General features: G+C 42.0%; 1 protein-coding gene across 1 annotated transcript in view; it reads right to left on the bottom strand.

The window, feature by feature from the left end:
* The window catches only part of actn1 (actinin, alpha 1), a 58,455-nt gene that overhangs the window by 9,879 nt on the left and 27,322 nt on the right, over positions 1-21,254 (bottom strand). The window contains exons 2-9 of the mRNA XM_080512577.1: positions 16,880-16,994; positions 15,879-15,998; positions 14,456-14,542; positions 13,064-13,151; positions 9,255-9,333; positions 8,914-8,995; positions 7,651-7,736; positions 896-988 (exon numbers count right to left, since the gene is read on the bottom strand). Of these exons, the coding sequence (XP_080368703.1) occupies positions 896-988; positions 7,651-7,736; positions 8,914-8,995; positions 9,255-9,333; positions 13,064-13,151; positions 14,456-14,542; positions 15,879-15,998; positions 16,880-16,994 (750 nt within the window). The remainder of the gene's footprint in view (positions 1-895; positions 989-7,650; positions 7,737-8,913; positions 8,996-9,254; positions 9,334-13,063; positions 13,152-14,455; positions 14,543-15,878; positions 15,999-16,879; positions 16,995-21,254) is intronic.

Consider the following 21,254-nt stretch of genomic DNA (forward strand, 5'->3'; position numbering starts at 1 on the left):
TTTTTCAGTGTCGTTTGAATCACAGCTATTTTTGAAAACGTACTTAAAAGACAGTGTCGTTTTATTTTACTTAAAGGAACTTAAAGGAACTGTTATATTAAAAAAAACTCTCATCGAGTACTTGTCGAAAGTTGTCGTGGTGAAGAAAGTCGACATAAAAGTATGAATATTTGTGCGTACAACAGAAATGTGAAAAAAAATTGGCTCTTTCGAAGAATTCTTGTCTTTTGTAAACATCAAATCTTTAATGATAACCTGTGATTATTTATTAATTTTTATTTCCTTAGACATTGCATGATAATTTACAAACATTAAAACTTTAGTTTGATCTCAGCTTTCCACCACTAAATCATTATATTAGACTATAAAATCACATTTATCTTCATTTTTAGCCTTTAAGTCGTTACAACATGTAGAAATGTGCAGTTAGTTCAGTTTGTTATGTTATTACTGCTCATTAATGTAATAAATGGTGTTGAAAATAACACGGAAGAGAAAGTTAGGATTTAAATAAAGATTGAAAACTTAATTCCGCGAAACGGAGAAACTAGAAGTAAATAAATCATTTTTGCGGGTTCGCACTTATTGTGTTTCCTAAAATTATTTTGTTTAAGTTGTGATCGTGTATTTTTACGCATGTTTCTACACTGAAATAGGCTTTGATGTGAACATTTTAATAAGAATTCTAAGATAAAACTGCTGTGAATGAATAAAAACATACAAAATACTGGGAAAATGATCAACATGGAATTTCTTTGTTGTTGTTGTGTGATGATCCAGAGCACAGACGCCCCCGGGGGGTAAGAGGGGGGGGAGGAGGGGGGGGGGGGGGGGGGGGGTGATGGGTGAGAGGGCGGGGCAGGTACAGGGGAGGCGGGGGGGGGGCGGTGCTCACGTCGCTGGCCAGCTTCTCATAGTCCTCCATCAGCTGCTCGTTCTCCTGGTTGACGGCCAGAACCTTGCAGATCCTGTTGGCCGCCGTCTCCGCCTGGACGACCACGGAGACGGCGAGGGGGGGGGGGGGGGGGGGTGGAAGGGAGGGGGGGAGGAAAAAAAACAGCGTGAGATTCAAAAGACTGGTGAGATTCGTCCATTATTATTATTATGTTTTCATGAAAATGACCGTTGATGTACTGGGAGGTTTGTTTGTCTTTTTATCAAGCGGTCGGCAGCGTTGCCATGACGACGTGGGGTCGGGTTAACACCCCCCCAGAAAAAGTTTGAGCAACAAACTATATTGTCCCACTATTGTAGTTAATATCCTTGTGATTCTACACGTCATAACATCACATCTGTAAAGAGTAATATACCACTTGTGATTAAACTTGCAGGTATGAGTTCGCCTCTCGTTGCCATGACGACGTGGGGTCGGTAAACAACCCCCCTGGAAACGCAAGCAGAAGTTTGAGCAACAAACTATATTGTCCCACTATTGTAGTTCATATCCTTGTGATTCTATACGTCATAACATAATACCACTTGTGATTAAACTTGCAGGTACGAGTTCGCCTCTCGTTGCCATGACGACGTGGGGTCGGGTAAACAACACCCCCCCGGAAACGCAAGCAGAAGTTTGCAGCAACATGCAAAAAAAAATTAAAAGAAAAGAAAAGAAAAGTGGAAAAGTGTGCGGCAGAGTTCACCTGCAAGGGCGGAAAAATATCGCATGAAAGGTGGAGGTGAAGGTGGAGGAGGAGGTGGAGGTGGAGGCGGCCATTACTGACGCCGGGCCAGAAAATCGGCGTTTTCTTTTTGCATTCAAGTCAGAAAAAGAGACACTAATTCTGACTTATTTAACATTTTCACACTTTGAAAGTATTTCGTCTGGTAATTCTACGTTAATTCTCGTAGCATGTTGCCGTCATGAACATCAGAAATTGTGTTCGTCAGGCTCTTAACTTTTTTTTTTTATTAATTTGATAAGAAGTACAGAAAAAAAAGCCATTTCTCTACTTTTTTTTTTAGTTTTCTTGAGGCTGTGAGAAGTACAGCTGCCAAATCCCCTCTGAGACGATGGAAAAGGATATAAAGGGTTAATGGAGGTGTTTTAATTTGAAATTTCCCCCCAAACTGTAACGTTTTTCAGCAATTTATGTTAAAATCCTTGTGTGTGTTCCTCCAGTCACACAGCGGCAGCGACTATCAGGTATTTAACTAATTATGTGGGTTGTTTTCATAGTTATTACATTAAGAATAGACATTTTATTACGTTTCATGAAGGTAAAATAGAGAATTAAGTCTTTTCTATGACCACGATCGACAATAAACCACAATTAACCTTTAAAAAAAAAAAAAAACGTCTCTCTCGCAAAAAACTGCTCCAAAAATCTCATGCGTTGATGTTTTTTTCCACTTTAAATGCTGCAATCTTTTAAAACTACTTCAGCCTGAAACATGCATATCAAATATGAATACATTTTTATTTTTTTTAACCCTTTAAATGCCAGTATGTTTACGCAAATCCGCTGGTTTTTTATGGTTTAAAAAAAAACCCCAAAACATTAATATTTTCAAAAATATACATTTCAAGGACTACTGATCATTAATATTACCAGGCCCAGGGATGGGTCAATAGCTGAATTATTGAATTTGATGCATAATTAAAAAAATGTTTTGCAGCGACAGATTTAAGAAAAAACTAATTTATTCGTCCCTTCGGCCAAAAAATGTCTCTCTCGCAAAAACTGCTAGAAAAATATCATACGTTGATTTTTTTTTCCACTTTAAACGCGGCAATCTTTCAGTGTGAAACATACATACCAAATATGAATACATTTTTAGTTTTTTAACCCTTTAAATGCCAGTATGTTTCTGCAAATCCGTTTTTTTTTTATGGTAAAAAAAAAACCCAAAACATGAATATTTTCAAAAATATACATTCCAAGGACTACTGATCATTATTATTACTTATTACTACCCTGGGATGGGTCAATAACTGGCAGAAATATTGAATTTGATGCATAAATTTTTTTTTTTGCAGCGACAGATTTAAGAAAAAACTCCTTTATTCGTCCCTTCGGCCAAAAAAATGTCTCTCTCGCAAAAACTGCTATAAAAATCTCATACATTAATATTTTTTTCCCACTTTAAAACACATATTTGTACATTTCTGGCACTTCCTTGTGGAGGTAATCTGAAGATTGGCACATGGAGCCTCACGGGGGAGAAAGTGAGGTTTTTATGGGTACATTTTTTTTTTTTTGTTGCCCTGGATGGTACAATTTTAAGGTGTTAGAATCCGGAGGTGGCGGAAGAGTTAATCCTCCACCGTCGACGTCAAACCGGTGCCAGCAGCCGTTAAAAACCCCGGGAGCCAAAACAACTGAGACCATTAAGACCCGGAGGTTAATGGAGGTTTTCTTTTATATCCTCCTCTGTGTGGAAAGTCTCCATTAGTCGGCTTCGGCACAATGTTCTGCGCTGGGAGGTTTAGAGAAGGAGACAAGGTCGTATCGGAGCTCGATATGTTTAAAGTCCCAGTGAAATGAAGATTCGACCTCCAAAACACTCTGCTGTCGCTTCTAGGGACATTTTTCATGCTAACTGGCTGAAGGTGAAATGTTAAAACACGGCAATCTGCGAGAAAATAGCCGATAAACGGCGCTATTTCCTCTGCTGGGCGGAGCTTCTGACAATAACAGAGTGACATCACGAGTTGTGCACACGCCCAAGTTGTGTTTACATTATGGAGGATCAGAGTTTTGACCACGAAGAGGCTGAATTGAACCATATTTCATCATCGTGGTCATTTCAAATCCAGTGATTGATGAAGAAGACACAGAAGGTGGTTCTGCCGTCGGTGACTCCGTCTGGAACATGTTTGAGGAAGCAGAAGACGCTTCGTCCTCGATAGCTCGCTAGCTCCCGCTAGCGGCTAGCCGAGCGAGCTAGCGGCTAGCCGCTCCTGCCGCCCGTGCTCCTTTTCTCCTCTCTCAGTCTCTTCCAGGCTCAATCTTTCGTCAAGGCTCATAAAACACCGACTAGAACTTCAAAACACTGTAAAAACTTGGATATTTGAGAGGAAACAAGCCGATACAAACACAACAGATGGAGATCTGCACAACTCTTGACAAAGAAGAAGGATTCCACCGACTTCAAAATTCTAATAACTTTGTTATGCGACAACAGTGGCGGGGCAGAGTCGGAGGAACCTTAGAAGTAGAACCCCAACTATCGTTTTTGGCAAAGTAGTGTTTTACATTTCATTGGGACTTTAAGTCGTCGCACTTCCAACGCATGTAAACGACGTCCTTCAACCGGATCTTCAACAGACAAAATGCCAGAACTGTGTGTGTTTCTCTTTGTCTCCAATAGGAACCAGGTTTCCTGCTCGGAGAGCCGGAACCGCCGTTTCCTAACCGGTCGACCTTATTAAACGGAACTTTTCTCCACTGCGGGGGGAACAAATTACCTAAAACACCCCTGCAGACAGCTGCTAATTGTGGCGCTACTGAGGAGCTGTAAAGACGTTTTTACAGCCCGTCGCTCTGCAGACACCGGAGAAAACACGTTTCTGTTTTGGCTGCAGAGTTCCTGATGCGTCGTAATGAAATGAGACGTTAAGTGTCGAGATCCGTTGACAAAATAAAAGCTCGTTTCAGATGATTTTAGAGCAGGGGTGTCAAACTGGTTTCAGTCGAGGAGCTTCATCAACCTGATCTGACCTCTGGAGGCCCAACAAGTCAAACATCACATTAAACTGCAGATATGGACAAATGTTAAAGTCTTTCCTTCTTTTGATCCTTTTGTAACTGCAAGAATTTGTCAGTCTATTCTGAAATATACATATTAACCCTTTGGGGCCTGAAGCATTTTGTGCCGTTTTTCACTACAATTGATTTTTCCTTTATATCTCAGATATAAAATTCTTAAACCTTGCCTTTTTTGGTGTCATTTTGTTCAGGACAACCTCATAAATGCATTTCTGAAGTATTTTCATCACTTTGTCATACTGTATTAAAACAGTGGATCTAAAAACACCATAAAATTACAAATTCGGTGGTAAAAACAGATTTATTGACTATAAAAGTCACAGACATGGTTAACGAATCATTTTGTTTACTTGTAAAGTAAATCTAAACTATAATTAACTAAAATGTATCAAAACAGGACTGAACAAACAGTTCTGTACAGATATTTACAGTGAAATAGAAGCACTGCCTCAGGCGTTTTTGTAAAACTATTTTTCAAAAGGTCACACATATTTTTCCTCATATCTCCGCTTTTACTTGGGCGATCAACATCATTTAAAAACGAGCTTGTAGTTTTATATCTGCACTTTCGACTCGGATTGAAACACTGGACCAGATGACGCTGTGCTGTGACGCTGCTGCTTTTTCAAACGGTCATGTGACGAGGACGCACCACTGCGTCCATAGGCCCCAGAGGGTTAAAGGAAATCAGATATTTGCAATAAAAAAATCTGGATATCGTATTTTTATTCAGGATTAAAACAATTTGTCATCATCTGGAAATTGATTTGAGTTTACGTGTCTAAAGTATCACTTCATATAAATTGGACTCATCGTTTTATTGTGAAAGGCGTTGCGTCATGTGACCTCCACAGACGCATTAATTAATTCTGACCAAGGGCGGTTTTGAATGTCATTTTTGCCAATCGAGTGTTTTTATATTTATACTTTTAAAAAAATCCCATGGCGGCCGGATTAGCTCCTCTGGCGGGCCGCTTCTGGCCCCCGGGCCTCATGTTGGACACCCCTGGTTTAGAGCCTCGTCGCGTCCGTGTGCAGGTAAAATGTCCAGCGCGGACGTATAAATGGAGGATTTGGACGCGGTCGAGCGTTTAACCGCCTTTAAGGGACCGTTTCTGTCGATTATTGTGAAATAATTGAGAATCATCTCGGGGGATTCTGTGGTTGGAGGCGAGCAGAAACACTGAATATAGGACTGAAATGTGAGCTTTAATTACGCAATTCATCTCTTTGTTGTCTTCTTACAAAGCTTGGATCTATACGTCCATTACTGGCCACCACGAGCGGCTCACACTTTGATTTTCTGACACTTTTAACACCATGAGATTAAAAACCTGAACACAAAGATTACAATAATACTGTTAAAAACAAAAAAAAAATCCTTTTAAAACCAGAATGGTTACAACTTTATGTCAAACAAACATCTTTTCTCCTGGTTTCGTGTTTGATTCCTCACCTTCTGTTTGCCCGAGAACGCGTGGTAGTAACACGACACATAAGTCATGACGGCCTTCTCATCTGGCCTCAAGGTGCTAATGATGTCTGGGGGGGGGGGGGGGGGGGGGTAGAGGCGAAGGAGGGAAGGGCAGAGGAGAGAGAGAGAGAGAGAGAGAGAGAAAAAATGCAACAAGAGTAAAAGAGTGCAGAGACAAAAGGGTGCCAGCAGGGGCGTAAACACAAGACACAAGGGGGAATCCAGTCCACCTGGGGGGGGGGGGGTTGATTTCATGTGAGGTGGGGAGGTGAGAGGAATCCATCGCTTTTTCTTTCTTCTCATCATCCCTTCATCATTTTTTCCTCGGCTTGTATTTCGCTTTTCTAAACGCAACAGAATCAACCTGATCAGTGGAGGAACGCCAGAATCAAGAGTGCCATCCACCCAGGAGCCGAGGAAGTATATCGCGTTGTGTATATATATATATATATATATACATATACATACATATACATGTGTGTGTGTCTGTGTGTGTGTATATATATATATATATATATATATATATATACATACATGTATACACACACACACACACACACATATATATATATATGGCAAGGCATGGACGTTAGAGGGGTTTGCGACGGGAAGGTTCGGCCCGCAGGTCGGTGACCTTTGACCCTGACCGGCTCGCTGGAGCCGTAACGTGGCGGCGGACGGTGGGTTCACGCGGTCGTTTTGATCTCCCTGCTTTTACCGATACGACTGATAGTCGTGGGGAGTTTGATGGAGTTTGATGGAGTTTGATGGAGTTTGCTCTCAGCCAGACTGACGCCTCCACCTCTCAGCCAGACTGACGCCTCCACCTCTCAGCCAGACCGATGCCTCCACCTCTCAGCCAGACTGACGCCTCCACCTCTCAGCCAGATACGATCGCTCCTCTTATGCAACGGCTGCTTCACGACTTCCTGCTCCGAGAGACGGAAACCGAAGCGACACCCGTCAAAACGCGGCGGCGGTGGCGGCGCGGTGCCAGTTTCAATTCCACTCATTCCTCCACCCTCGATTTAAACTGTCACTCAGGAGCCTCCGTCACACTTCGCCTGGGTAATCGCCGTCGTTCGGCTCAGACCAAGTTCCCCACACCTCCCACTTCTCTTGGAGGAAGCCGAATCGGTGGGCGGGGCAGATCATTTTTTATTTTTTTAATTTTTTTTGGGGGGGGGGGCGGAGGGGGGGCGGAGCTTAAGTGAGGTGGACTGGAGACACGCTGGTGTTTTGTCACAAGAACAGTTCTGGAGTCCCGTCATGCATTCGGTGGCGTCAAAAAAAACCATGCGGAAAGTGAAGGAGAGCGATGCCTGGAGGAGGACTGCCAAAAGAGAAGGACACTGTTAGGAGGGGGGGGTGGTGGAGGAGGAGGTGGGGGGAGGAGGAGGGGGGGGGTGAGGGGGTGAGGAAGAAGAGGAGGAGGTGAGGAAGGAGACGCTGCATCCAGGATACCTTCTGGGCGCCTGAGAAGGCGTGGTAGAAGCTAGAGACGTAGGTCATGATGGCCTTCTCATCCGGACGGGCAGTGCCCACAATGTCTGCAGGAGGGGGGGGGGGGGGGGTCAGGGAGGGAGGGGGGAGGGGAGGAGGAGGAGGAGGAGGAGGAAGGGTCCGGGTTGTCAAAGAGAGAACAGTTAAGTTCGCCATAAAAAGAAAACGTCACAGCGTCGCCGTCCGTTTTCTTCCTCGCTTTCAAAATCAATACAAAGTAAAATATAGAAAATAAAATGCATTTTATCTGTCATTTATCAAATTAGATGTTCGGGTCCATAGATATTCTCAGAATGACAAAAAATATATATATATATGTGTGTATTTGTGTATTTATTTCCCCCCGAAAAATCACGAGTAATAAATATCCTGTGTGACTGACGGCTTTAAATGTGTTGAGAATAACATGGAAATCCAAGTTTTATTCAGTTTTAACTGCGTTTTTAATGCCTTAAAGACAAATCTGCAACGGCTGTAATTACGAGAAAAACGGTGAAGGATGACGTGGAAATGTAGAGAAATAAAAGCCAAAATGATGAGTTAAGTTGCATTTCAGAGAATAAAAACTCAAATCAGTGACAGAAAATCAAGAAAAAGTAAACAAAAAATATATATTGACTTGAGAATTGAGAATGAAAATATTGAAGTTGATTTAAATGTCAATAATATAGAAATATTATCAAGAAGACGAGTGGACAAATAAAGTGTAGAAAGTGTGAATTCCTTCTCACAATCATGAACGTATTATAAACATGTGGTATTAATATTAAAAACGACCTCGAGCTGCTCGGAAAGTCTGAAAATCTCCAGGAGCCTCAAGTTACATTCATGGAAAAGTTGTTTTCCTGCATCACCTGAACTGAAAGTGAGATTAACGACTGAAAAGGAAGGTTCCGGTCTGATTCCACAGGAAACATGTAAAGTCGGCAGGAATGTGGAGGAAGAAAGAAAGTAGAAGATGTAAACAGTTGGGATTGGGCTTGTTTTCACACCTCGGCACATCTGGAAGCTGCAGAAAACATCTGCCAGACGGCAGCTTGACAAGAAATCACATAAAAAAAATAAAAAAAAAGGTAAAAACTGGATCGTATGTGGAGCAGCGTCGCCAGGAGGTCGAGGGAAAACTTCAGAGAAAACATAGTTTGGCTCTCGAGACAGAAAGTCTGTTCTTCACATCATCATCTTCATCATCATCATCATCATCGTCATCGTCATGCAGCTCACCTTCTGCGTCCAACATCTTGGGGATGTCCAGGTACTTCTCTGCCACGTCGAAGGCTGTGTTGAGGTTGGTCATGGGGTCGTCCTGTCGACGGCGAAGAAGCGGAAACTTTTTTTTTTAAATTTTCCACACACACGGTAATTATGGCGTTCAAACAGGAGGCGATAAATCCTCTTTGTTTGGCTCCAAATGCAAGGTAGAAGAAAGGATATACAATCGTTACAATGTACAAAAATGCTCAATTAGAAACACTCCCATCTGTTGCCACGGTTACCGCTGCCAGACGTTGGCGCCGTGGCGTTCCAACAGCACCACGGCGCCAACGTCTGTGGCGGCGGCTCACCTTGCGCAGTTTCCCGTAGTCGATGAGCTCCGGACGGTGTCGGTGGATGAGAGCGCAGAAACCCAAGCCGTCCTTCCAGCTGTGGGAACAAAAAGGAGAAGGAGCTCAATCAAAGGTTCTTTTTTTTGGTTTTTCTTTTAAAAAAAATTTTTTAATTTCCACTGTGAAAAGAATAAAGAAAAAATGTAATAAAATTTTAATTTAAATGTGAATAAATAAAATAAAATAAAATGCAAATAAATGACATTAAATTAAATTTAAAAAAAAATGTTCAAAGTAGAAGTATATAGCATATTTATATATTTTTTGTAATATTCTTTTAATTTTTTCCTTGTGAAAAGAATAAAGAAAAAAATAAAGAAAAAATTTAATAAAATTTTAATTTAAATGTGAATAAATAAAATAAAAAATATATATATATATAAAAAATTGAATAAAAAGAAATTCGATTAAATTAAAAAAGAAGCATATAGTATAGTTATATATTTTATAATACATTTTTTTTATTTTTCCACTGTGAAAAGAATAAAGAAATTAAATTAAGAAAAAAGTTACATTTAAATTAAATTAAAATAAATTACATTAAATTAAATTTTTAAAAATTACAAAATAGAAGTATATAGTATATATTTTTTTCTACTGTGAAAAGAAAAGAAATTAAGAAAAAATATACATTTAAAAGAAAAGAAAAGAAAAATAAATTACATTAAATTTAAAAAAAATTTACAAAGTAGAAGTATATATATATATATATAATTTTTCTACTGTGAAAAGAATAAAGAAAAAAATTAAGAAAAGAAAAGAAAAGAAAAGAAAAGAAAAGAAAAGAAAAGAAAAGAAAAATTTATTACATTAAATTTAAAAACAATTTACAAAGTAGAAGTATATAGGCTGAGCCTGATCATCTATGTTTAATGAATGACAGGTTAAAAATGAGAAGAAAAAACAAAACAAAAAAAAAGGAAACAAAAAAAGAACATAAAAACTCACAATAAACAGGTAAATAAGCTATGTACACATATACGCCTAGACATAAACACATATACAAACACCTACAGACACGAATCGTGTTCAGACAAACTGAAATTCCTCCTGGAGAACCAGACCGCTGCTTTACCTCAACTTTCCCAAGGACATTTGTCTTTTTTTACCCCCGGCAAGTGATCTCAGAGTGAGAAAAAAAAAAAAGTCCTGACATTCTTCACTTTGACTACTTTAATATTGCATTTGAAATAAACCAGCTGCGCTCATTATAACTTACATCACAGCTAAATGTGGCTTTATTTTGATTCTGTCCTTCGGCGGCTCATCGATTCGACGCAACTAAAAGCAGCACGGTGTAAAAAAAAAAAAAGCCTGGATTTTACGCGTCGTGGAAGATTTATCGTTATTCTCTCCTTGCGGGGAAACAAATCTATTTTAATGCACGGCTCGCCGTGAGAAAAGGGGCCGGTGATGCAGCAGGCGAGCTTCACAAGGACACTTATTGCTTTTCTGGCAGCCTGAGTGCTGGAGGGACGAGGGGAAAAACCTTTTCTCTCTCTCATCCGCCGAACGAGGCGTCGTCTCTCGCCGCGCGACACTTCAAAAGGTGGATTCCACCTGAAGTGACCCCGTCGCCCCTCACATCCCCCCCCCGTCCCCCCCTCCTCGCCTTTCATCCACATCTGAGGGTCGCCGCGGTCGTCCTTCAATAATTCAGCGCTGGCGGAGGCGTCCGGTGACACCGACTTTGAGGGTTTAGTTCATGAGGACATTTTTTTTTTTTTTGGGGGGGGGGGGCTTCTGCTTTTCCATCGCCTACATGGAAAGAACCTATATAAACATATATGTTTTAATATAGGATTTGATATAGGTCTTTAATATATGCGACATATATAAAATTGGCCATTTTCCTATATTATATGTACATAAATGCACATATGCGTGCATACAGGCACCTATATAGGTACATATATGCACGTATATATGTGTGCACATATGCACCTATATGTTCTTCTTACATAATTGTTTTTTAGTTCGTTCTTAGTTATCGCCTTGATAATGTATGACATTTGCCAAAGTGAGATATGGGCTATATATATATATGTGTGGAAATAAAGAAGCAGTACAGGAGACCTATATGGCCTGTATATTCACATACATGCACCTCAATTTTGCCTATATGTGGCATATATACACATATATGCAGCACATATGTGCATATGAACTGCTTGTAGGTTTCATATATGTGCATATATCCTCGTATAGGTTCTTTCCACCTGGGCGCCTCTCGAAAACTGAAAAACAGACGAACGCTTTGATAGGAATAATCAGCATGAGGAGATCCCTGGACTCTGGTGCTAATAAATATAAAATAAGGATTATTACTTAGAGAAATGCAATATGTGTCATGTGTGGGATGATTGTTTTCTTCTTCTTCTTGGGTTATTTCAACCTGCGTCTTTACTTTCATTGCTTTTCCTACAATAACCTTGTAATTCTGATAATAAATGTCATTTACCCTCATACACAATAACTCCCACTTGTTTTTAACGTCTTATCTTTTATATTTTCTTTGTCCAGTAAGTGAATCACATTATCATGTAAATACATTTTCGCTGATTGACGAGGCAAAGAACTGAATGTCGTATTTTAAAATTTGGAGTATTTTTTGGTATTAACACCGAATTATAACATTAAAAAGGTTTATTTCAGTGACATAAACCAAGTTGAATGATTTCATTGAAAATTAAATAATTTAAGCGCTAAAGTATTTTGTTGTATGTGCGAATGTCTGTATGGTTTCATCACAGAGACCAGCAGCAGCGCCCTCTAGTGAGCCAACGTGAAAACTACATTGTTTTCAAAACATGGTTGTGTGAACGAGAAACTTTTCGGAGACAAAAACGCAAAAATTATGCGTTTTTACTTGAAACGTTCTTGTATAAACGGGGACTTAGTAAGAACTATTGTCATGCTGTTACGTTATGCTGTCATGTCATGCTATGCTATGATATGTTATGTTATGTTATGTTATGCTGTCACGTCATGCTATGCTATGATATGTTATGTTATGTTATGCTGTCACGTCATGCTATGCTATGATATGTTATGCTATGTTATGCTGTCACGTCATGCTATGCTATGATATGTTATGTTTATGTTATGCTGTCACGTCATGCTATGCTATGATATGTTATGTTATGTTATGCTGTCACGTCATGCTATGCTATGTTATGTTATGCTGTCATGTCATGTCATGCTATGCTAGGTTATGTTGTGCTGTCATATTATGCTATGCTATGTTATGTTATGTTATGTTATGTTATGTTATGTTATGCTGTTATGTCATGCTATGCTATGCTATGCTATGTTATACTGTCATGTCATGCTATGCTATGCTATGTTACGTTATGTTGTCATGTCATGTCATGCTATGCTATGCTATGTTACGCTATGCTGTCATGCTATGCTATGCTATGCTATGTTACGTTATGCTGTCATGTCATGTCATGTCATGCTATGCTATGCTATGCTATGCTAACAACACAACAAAAGTCCTTGAATCCTCGTAGATTGTCCTGAACTGATTTATTGTGAAACTCCACGTGTTCACCTGTTCAGCTGTGAAACGCAGAATCAAAAATCCCCGAGCGCCCCCGGCATCAAACCGACGCTCCGTCCAGCCGGCTGATTTTGTGTTCGTACATCGTTGAAGACGCCTCAGAGCATCCCGGATCTTCATTTTCATTTTTTTTTTTTTAAAAACCTCCAAGTGAGACAAACTCCCTAAAAGCCAATGAACTGGGTTCTGCACAAAGTCCTACCTGATGTGAAAGTTCTGGATGTTGACGTTCTTGTAGGGCGCCGTCTTCCTCTGGCACCACAGCAGGAGGCCCTCTTTGGCCGACGTCTCTGCGTTTTGGGGCGAGAAGGGGGCGACCGTGGTGAAGTTGGCGGAAACTCCCATCAGGCCTTTCACTTCCACTTCCACTCACACTCTTCCTTCCACTGATCCCTCGCTCCGGGGCGGATTAACCACGTGTGAGACTTTGTTTGCCGTTTGTTTGCGTGGCGGCGAAGACAAGGAAACCCGCCGACGGGAATAAGACGGCGTGAAGACGAAGCTGAGCAGATCAGGCTTAAACGTGTCCGACATCTAAATTGGATTACGGTGTAAGTACATTACGTACGTAAACCGCGGGCGGGAGGCGCATCGCAGACGTTTCCACCGCGGTTTGGGGAAAAAAAAAAAAAAAAAGAGCAGTCGTAGTGAAATAACCTCGTATCGTCTCCAGTCGTTTTTTATTCCTAGAGGGACGAGTGACAAAAGTTCTTTTCTTTCTTCGCTTGTAGACGACAGTGAGACGGAATTCTTCACAAGAAAACGTAAATGAAGAAGAAGCTTCTGGAAATAATTCCAAATATGACCAGAAGAGCCACTTTTGAAAGATTTCCACCAAATATATTTAGTCTGGAGCCACAATTTATAACTTCAGACATAATTTATTGTTATTTTAATGCAGGTTTGTTTTTTTTAACAGCCATTTTAGCAGATTTAGCTGTTTTCATTTGAGGCGATAATTTTGTAATTGATTTAATCCATTTTAGCTATTTTTAATGATTCACTTTTTATTGTTTTGGTCTCTCGTGAGACTCTTGGAAATTAGGCCTTTAAAAATAGTGAATTTTTTTTGAAATACTGATTTTTTTTAGAATACTGATTTGCCATTTTAGCATTTTTTTCATTACTTTTGTTGTTGTTGATATAAAGCAGTTTGGCTGCTCCATCTTTGTTCTGCTATTTTCAACCATGAGATAAGAATCATTCAAAAAAAAAAATTGCAATAGTAAAAAAGGTACATTTCCTAACAGCGTTTAATTGCATCTTGGGTTTCTGTTTACGTGGCGATGGGAAAAAAATGGCTGTTAAGGTGGAACTTTTTTGAAAAAGTCATATAAACGGGGGGAACGCAACTTTTGTGAAAACACTCACACACGCGAACCACAATAATTCTGCACGTGTGCAAAAGTAGAACAGGACGACGTTTGACTCCAGAGTTTCACGACTTCCTGTCCTTTTTAGCCAAACATCAATCAAGTTGAACCTTCAAATCACAACCATAAAAAAAAAAAAAAACATGCAAATCAACACTGGGCCACACGCTGTGTTCTTTACACGAATTAATTAATTAATTAACAAATAAATAAGCCGTCACCTTCCACAGAAATGTCTTGGATGGCGAAGCGGAGGATTATGGTCCAGATCATTCCCAGGGTCATCTTGGCGTTGCCGTCGACGATCTCTGCAAGATGAGCACAGGGAGGTGGGTGGGGGTGGTAGTGAGGGGGGGGGGGGGTGTTATTATAAATCTGTTAACTCTGCTTCACACAGTCTTTATTTACTGTAATTACATCGCTCCTGACTGCGAAATGACGCAGTGACACGCCGACGCCTTTATGAATGAAACATGTGATTTGATTATTTTAAACCGGCTGAGCTGTCAGTCAGCCGTGTGTGTGTGTGTGTGTGTGTGTGTGTGTGTGTGTGTGTGTGTGTGTGAATGGGCTGCCTGTGTCCAGTCCACTCTTGTTGTGTCGATAATGAAAATCCCCTCCAGCAGGGTCTGGAGCTCTAATGAACAGGACTGATCCAGCTGGGGGGGCACAAGTCCTGTTAATACTATTTGAAACTGCACCCCCCCCCCCCCCCCTCAGGCCCCCTGATGAGCCGTCCCTCCCCACCGGCACAGGGAGCCGGGCTGCAGCACGACGAGCGGATTCCAGCAGGATAATCTGTCTGGAATGCCGGTCTGGCTTTATAGCAAACACACTGCGCACACACACACACACACACGCACACGCACAGGCACACGCACACGCACCCGCACACACACACACACACACACACACAATAACACACCCACACACACTCTCGCACACCCGCACACACACAATAACACACACGCACACACACGCACACCCACACCCACACCCACAAGCACACCCACACACACGCTCACTAACACACACACACCCACACACTCACTAACACGCACACACTCACAATAACACACACCCACGCACGCACGCACGCACACACACACGCACGCACACACACTCACAATAACACACACCCACGCACGCACGCACGCACACACACACGCACGCACACACACTCACAATAACACGCGCACGCACGCACACACACACGCACGCACACACACTCACAATAACACGCGCACGCACGCACGCGCACGCGCACACACACGCGCACACACACACACACGCACACACACACACACACACACACACACACACACACACACACACACACACACACACACACACACACACACACACACACACACACACACACACACACACACACACACACACACACACACACACACACACACACACACACACACACACACACACACACACAACATTTTACAGAGAAAATAGAAAAGTTACAGGTTTCACCTGGTGGAATTAACATCAAAAACAGTTTCAAGTCCCAACAGGAAATGACGAAAGCTGTCAGGTGTCGACCATAAACCAATAAAATCACCTGCAGAGGTTCGATACCAAAGGAAGTAAAGCAGGAAAACATGCTTACTGGTTAAAACATGAACTCACCTTCTGCTCCGATAGAAACCAGCTTCACTCCTTTGCCGGTGATGAAGTCGAGCGCCTTGTTGACGTTGGAGATCTTGTGGACTCTCATCTTGCCTCGCTCTGGTTTGGCCAAACGCTCGCCTGCATGAGGAAACACGAAATCAATAAAGTGACGGACGGATGGAGGTTTTTTTTTTTTTTTTTTTTTTTTTACTGCACGTCAACCTTTATGTCAGACAAATAAAATAGAATAAAACAATAATAAAATAACAAAATGTTGCCGTTCAGAAGGAGTAAAAAGAAGCGACGTCTATCTTAATTAACAAAATATCAATTTTAAATACAATCTGCTTATTTCCATTGTGACAAATAGTTGGTTTCGTCGCCGTGTTTCGAGAGGAAAAGCAGTTTTTTTACATTTTCGTCTCGGGGAAAGTTTCACGCTTGAAAACGGTGTAGTTTTTATGCCCGACCACTAGTGGGTGCTGTTGCAGGATAAAATAAAACCGTGGCCGACTTTGACCAAAAAATAGTAGAATTTAAGAAATTAAAAGAAAGTGAAAATTCTAATGAGTCTTACCTTTTTTTTCCACACATTCTCACGTGTTATTGTTATTTTATTGCTACCATTATTAGTAGAACTATACACGAGTATTATTACACATTGTTCTTATCTGTATTATTGTCATTATTATTATATAATGCCTACTTCTAACGGCTCTGCCACTGCACCTTACTATTTATTTATCTTGCTTTTATCTCGTCTTATTTCTAAGTGCCCATGTTCCGTTCTGTGTTTTACTTTATGTCTTATACACAGATATTTTTATTACTATTCTATTGTATTTTATAATATTCGTATGTACCAGATTGCTGCAACAAGACAATTTCCCTTCAGGGATGAATAAAGTAATTATCTATCTATCTATGTTTTCCTGACTGATGTAGTTGCGCTATGATGGTTCCTGGATGAACGGAGTGGCGTCGGTGAACCCAGGCGACCCCGTCCAGGTCGTCCTCACCTGAAATGACCTCCAGCAGCAGCATGAGCTTCAGCCCGTCCCGGAAGTCCTCCTCGATGTTCTCGATCTGCGTTCCCGCTTTCCTCAGGTGGGAGTTGCACCAGGCTGTGAACGTCTGCGGAGACGAGGATGAGGGGGGGTTGAAGCGTCAACATCAACAAACAAACAAACAAACAAACAAAAAAAGAGCGTGTTTCGCTTTCCAGAGAGCTGATAGATGCAGCGTAATACCACCGATGGCCTGTAGGGGCAGCGACGACGGAAATATAAAAAAGAAAACCACAGTTCCATTCACATCCAGAGGACACACACACACACACACACGCGCACACACACACACACACACACACACACACACACACACACACACACACACACACACACACACACACACACACACACACACACACACACACACACACACACACACACACACACACACACACACACACACACACACACACTTCCACTACTCATTGATGAGTCGCTGCTGATTTTTCTTATGTTCTGCTATTTGTTTTGTCAATTATCAAAATCATGTTGGTTTTTTTTTTCTTTCTTTTCTTTGTTCTTTGCTTTGTGTCCTTTTGTTTTTGCTTTTGTTATCATTGTTGTGATAATTTTGTTTTTTTTGCTCTGTTGTTGCTCAGGCTGGTTTGATCTCATGGCAGTTGGAAAATATTTAGATCAGTGTGATTACTGCATTAAAAAAACCAAATATATATATATATATATATATATATATGTATATATACGTAGTACTAAAAAGGGTATTGTATGTATCTCCCCAGGTTTCTCCCTGTTGGGGGAGTTTTTCTTTCCACAGTCGCAAAAACAAACCTGCTTGCTCTTGTGGATCTGTTGGGCTTTTCTATTTTCTCTATAAAAGCACATTGGAACGACTGTAATGTATCTAAAAATGTCTTTTTTTAATTAAAAAAAACAACAAAAAAAACCCACAAGGTGACAAAATACAAAATACCTTCTAAATACAAGACGACGAGGTTGGACGTTTGCCAATTTATTTTAAAAAAAAAAGGATATTCAGGTGGTCAGACGTCACCTTGGACGAGTCGTTAATAACTTTATATATAAAAGTCGCCTCCAAACACGTTTCCTCATCGGAGGCCTGCCCCCCCCCCCCCCCCCCCCCCCCGGCTTTACAAGGCCAACCTGTGTTCCCCGGTTGGTTTAATTCCCTCGTTTCCACCCGTACCGTTAACGAGCCCCTGGCCCCGCCCCCTCCCCCCCCCCCCCCCCCCGGCGCAGCCTGAGCACTAATGGAAAACATCTGGATCCAGATGTGGACCGCCCCAAAAAACGGGAGCTGGTACGGGGAGCGGGCCCCCGGCTTACGAACGCCGCTTTACGAGTTCCCCCGTGGGTTAATTACGCCCCGGGTCACGGACGTCAGGCATGGGGGGGGGAGGAGGGAGGGGGGGGGGGGGGGGGGGGACACACTGTCCCTCCCTCGGAGGACTTCCACTTCGCCGGAGAGACAGAAGCCACTTAAAAGGTCAGCGGCGAGTTGGTTTGAGGCCGAACCTCCGACGCCCACGTCGGTCCTTAACCCTCGTGTGGCGTTCAAACAAACTTCCTTATGTGGCGTTCGTGGCCGTTTTCATCCACTAACTTTGATCAGATAATAATATTTATCTCATCTATTTTTACAGCTGTAAAGTGAGTGGATGAAAACAGCCACCAAAGGGAGTTTTTTTGAAAATCTGATGCTGCACAAAAACTAAATATGCTTCAAAGATAATTACATTACTAATCTTTGACATGTCCAAGACTGTAATAACATGTAAAAAAAATCCAATATCCGATCACATTTTATATTGAAAATGAGTCATTTTGTGTGTATTTTTTCCCATTTCAGTGCCTTTATCTTGTAAATGGGCATTTAAAGGGTTCATTTTGATTTATTTTTTTTAATATTTGGTAGTTTTGATCAGGACTGAAGTTGATTAACAGATTTATGCAAAAAAATTTAAGAAATATTTATCTGATATATTTTTACAGGGGTCAAAGTTAGTGGATGAAAACAGCCACCAACGCCACATAAGGGAGTTTTTTTGAAAATCTGATGCTGCACAAAAACTAAATATGCTTCAAAGTCAATTACATTACTAATCATTGACATATCCAAGACTGTAATAACATGTAAAAAAAAAAATCCAATATCCGATCACATTTTATATTGAAAATGAGTCATTTTGTGTGTATTTTTTCCTATTTCAGTGCCTTTATCTTCTAAATGGGCATTTAAAGGGTTAATTTTTTATATATATTTGGTAGTTTTGATCAGGACTGAAGTTGATTAACAGATTTATCTGATATATTTTTACAGGGGTCAAAGTTAGTAGATGAAAACGCCACATAAGGAAGTTTTTTTGCCGACAGTGTATTATTGACCGAGTGAAAATTTTTAAATAAAATTTTTAAATTGCATATAAAAGTAAACTTCCTCAGCAAAAATCATGCCGTTTGAGCCAAAACAGTGAACGTTATGGTCAAATTAAGAGGAGAAATGACCCCGATGGATGTTTTTTTGCCCCTGATGCCACACAAGGGTTAAAGGCGGAGCGGCGGGAGGTTTAGGTGGCCGTCAATTAGCCCGACGGGTGGAGGAGCCCGGCTTCAGATGTGTGGAGGGGGAAGAGAGAAAGAAAAAAGAAGAAGGAGAGAGAGATTATATGTGTCTTTATGTCCAACGGCAGAACGGACAGAAAGCGACGTTCCACAGGGAGGAACAACGTTCTCCAGTCCTGCAACATGACTCGTGATTTGCGCGGAGCGGAGCTCCAACAGGCGGCGAGGAATTTCACTGATTCCTAATCGATAGTTCATTCGGAGGCTTGCCAGGGATTTTTGTAAACCGCGGAGGCAGAACTGCCGAGTCGGCACGTTTCTGGAATACTGTGTAATTTAATCAAAGTGGTGCGATAAAGAAGCAGGTCCACGTTCTCTCTCTCTCTCTCTCTCTCTCTCTCTCTCTCTCTCTCTCTTCCCTTTTTCAGACTCTCTTTCCCACCGTTTCAACGTCTCACATGACAAAGATTTACTGGACGGAGCTGAATCACCGTTTAAGAGTCTCTCTCTCTTCCTCTCTCCCGCTTTCTCTTCCTCTCCACCTCCCTCTTTCTCTCCCTCCCTCTCTCTCCCTCTCCCTCCCCCCTCTCTCCCTGTCTCTCTCTCCCTCTCCCTCCCTCTTTCTCTCCCTCTCTTTGTCTCCCTCTCTCTCTCTCTCACCCTCCCTCTCTCTCTTCCTCTCTCCCTCTCCCTCCCTCTTTCTCGCCCTCTCTTTGTCTCCCTCTCTCTCTCTCTCACCCTCCCCTCTCTCTCCCTCCCTGTCTCTCTCTCTCTCTCCCCCCTCTCTCCCCTCCTTTCTCTCTCTCTCTCTCTCTCTCTCTCTCCCTCCCTCTTTCTCTCTCTCTTCCTCCCCCCCTCTCTCCCCTCCTTCCTCTCTCTCTCTCTCTCTTTCTCTCTCTCTTCCTCCCCCCCTCTCTCTCTCTCTCCCCCCCTCTCTCCCCTCCTTCCTCTCTCTCTCTCTCTCTCTCCCTCCCTCTTTCTCTCTCTCTTCCTCCCCCCTCTCTCTCTCTCTCTCTCCCCTCCTTCCTCTCTCTCTCTCTCTCCCTCTTTCTCTCTCTCTTCCTCCCCCCTCTCTCTCTCTCTCTCCCTCTTTCTCTCTCTCTTCCTCCCCCCTCTCTCTCTCTCTCTCTCCCCCTCTCTCCCTTCCTTCCTCTCTCTCTCTCCCCCTCTCTCCCTTCCTTCCTCTCTCTCTCTCCCTCTCTCTCTCTCCCTCCCTCTCTCCCTCCTTCTCTCTCGTCACGACGTGAAACTCCGACCTCCAGCTAAAAGTTTTACCAGCGAACTGAACGGAAACCCGTAACGCCGCCGCTGAACTCCCAACATGAGAACGTCATGCTTCGTGAGAGAACGACGGTCTGAACCTGACGAAGTGGTGGAAAGACTCCGAGGTTCCCAGGAGGAATGTTAGCTTGTTAAACACGCCACACGGAGGAAGCTAGCTTCTCTCTGGGTCACGGCGGCGTTTTGGCAGCGGCGGCGGGGCGTCACATGACGACCCCCCCCCCCCCCCCGGATCCCAGGACCTCCAGGTGCTCTGTGGCACCCTGGGGAGGGGGGGGGGGGGGGGATTAGTGTCACTCAGGACGATACGCTAAGGTCAGGTGGCAAAAGTTCACAGCCTTGAAAAAGAAGTGCGAAGAAAAAAAAAAAAATATATATATATATATATATATATATATATAATTTAACTTGTTTCTTGAATTTCTCCCAGATAAACCAAAGAAATTTAAATAAGATGATCATTTATTCTTTATCCCGTCGGTTATATTTTCCTCTCGCCCGG

This window comes from Blennius ocellaris (genome assembly GCF_963422515.1).
Source record: "Blennius ocellaris genome assembly, chromosome: 17".
NCBI classification, from domain to species: Eukaryota; Metazoa; Chordata; class Actinopteri; order Blenniiformes; family Blenniidae; genus Blennius; species Blennius ocellaris.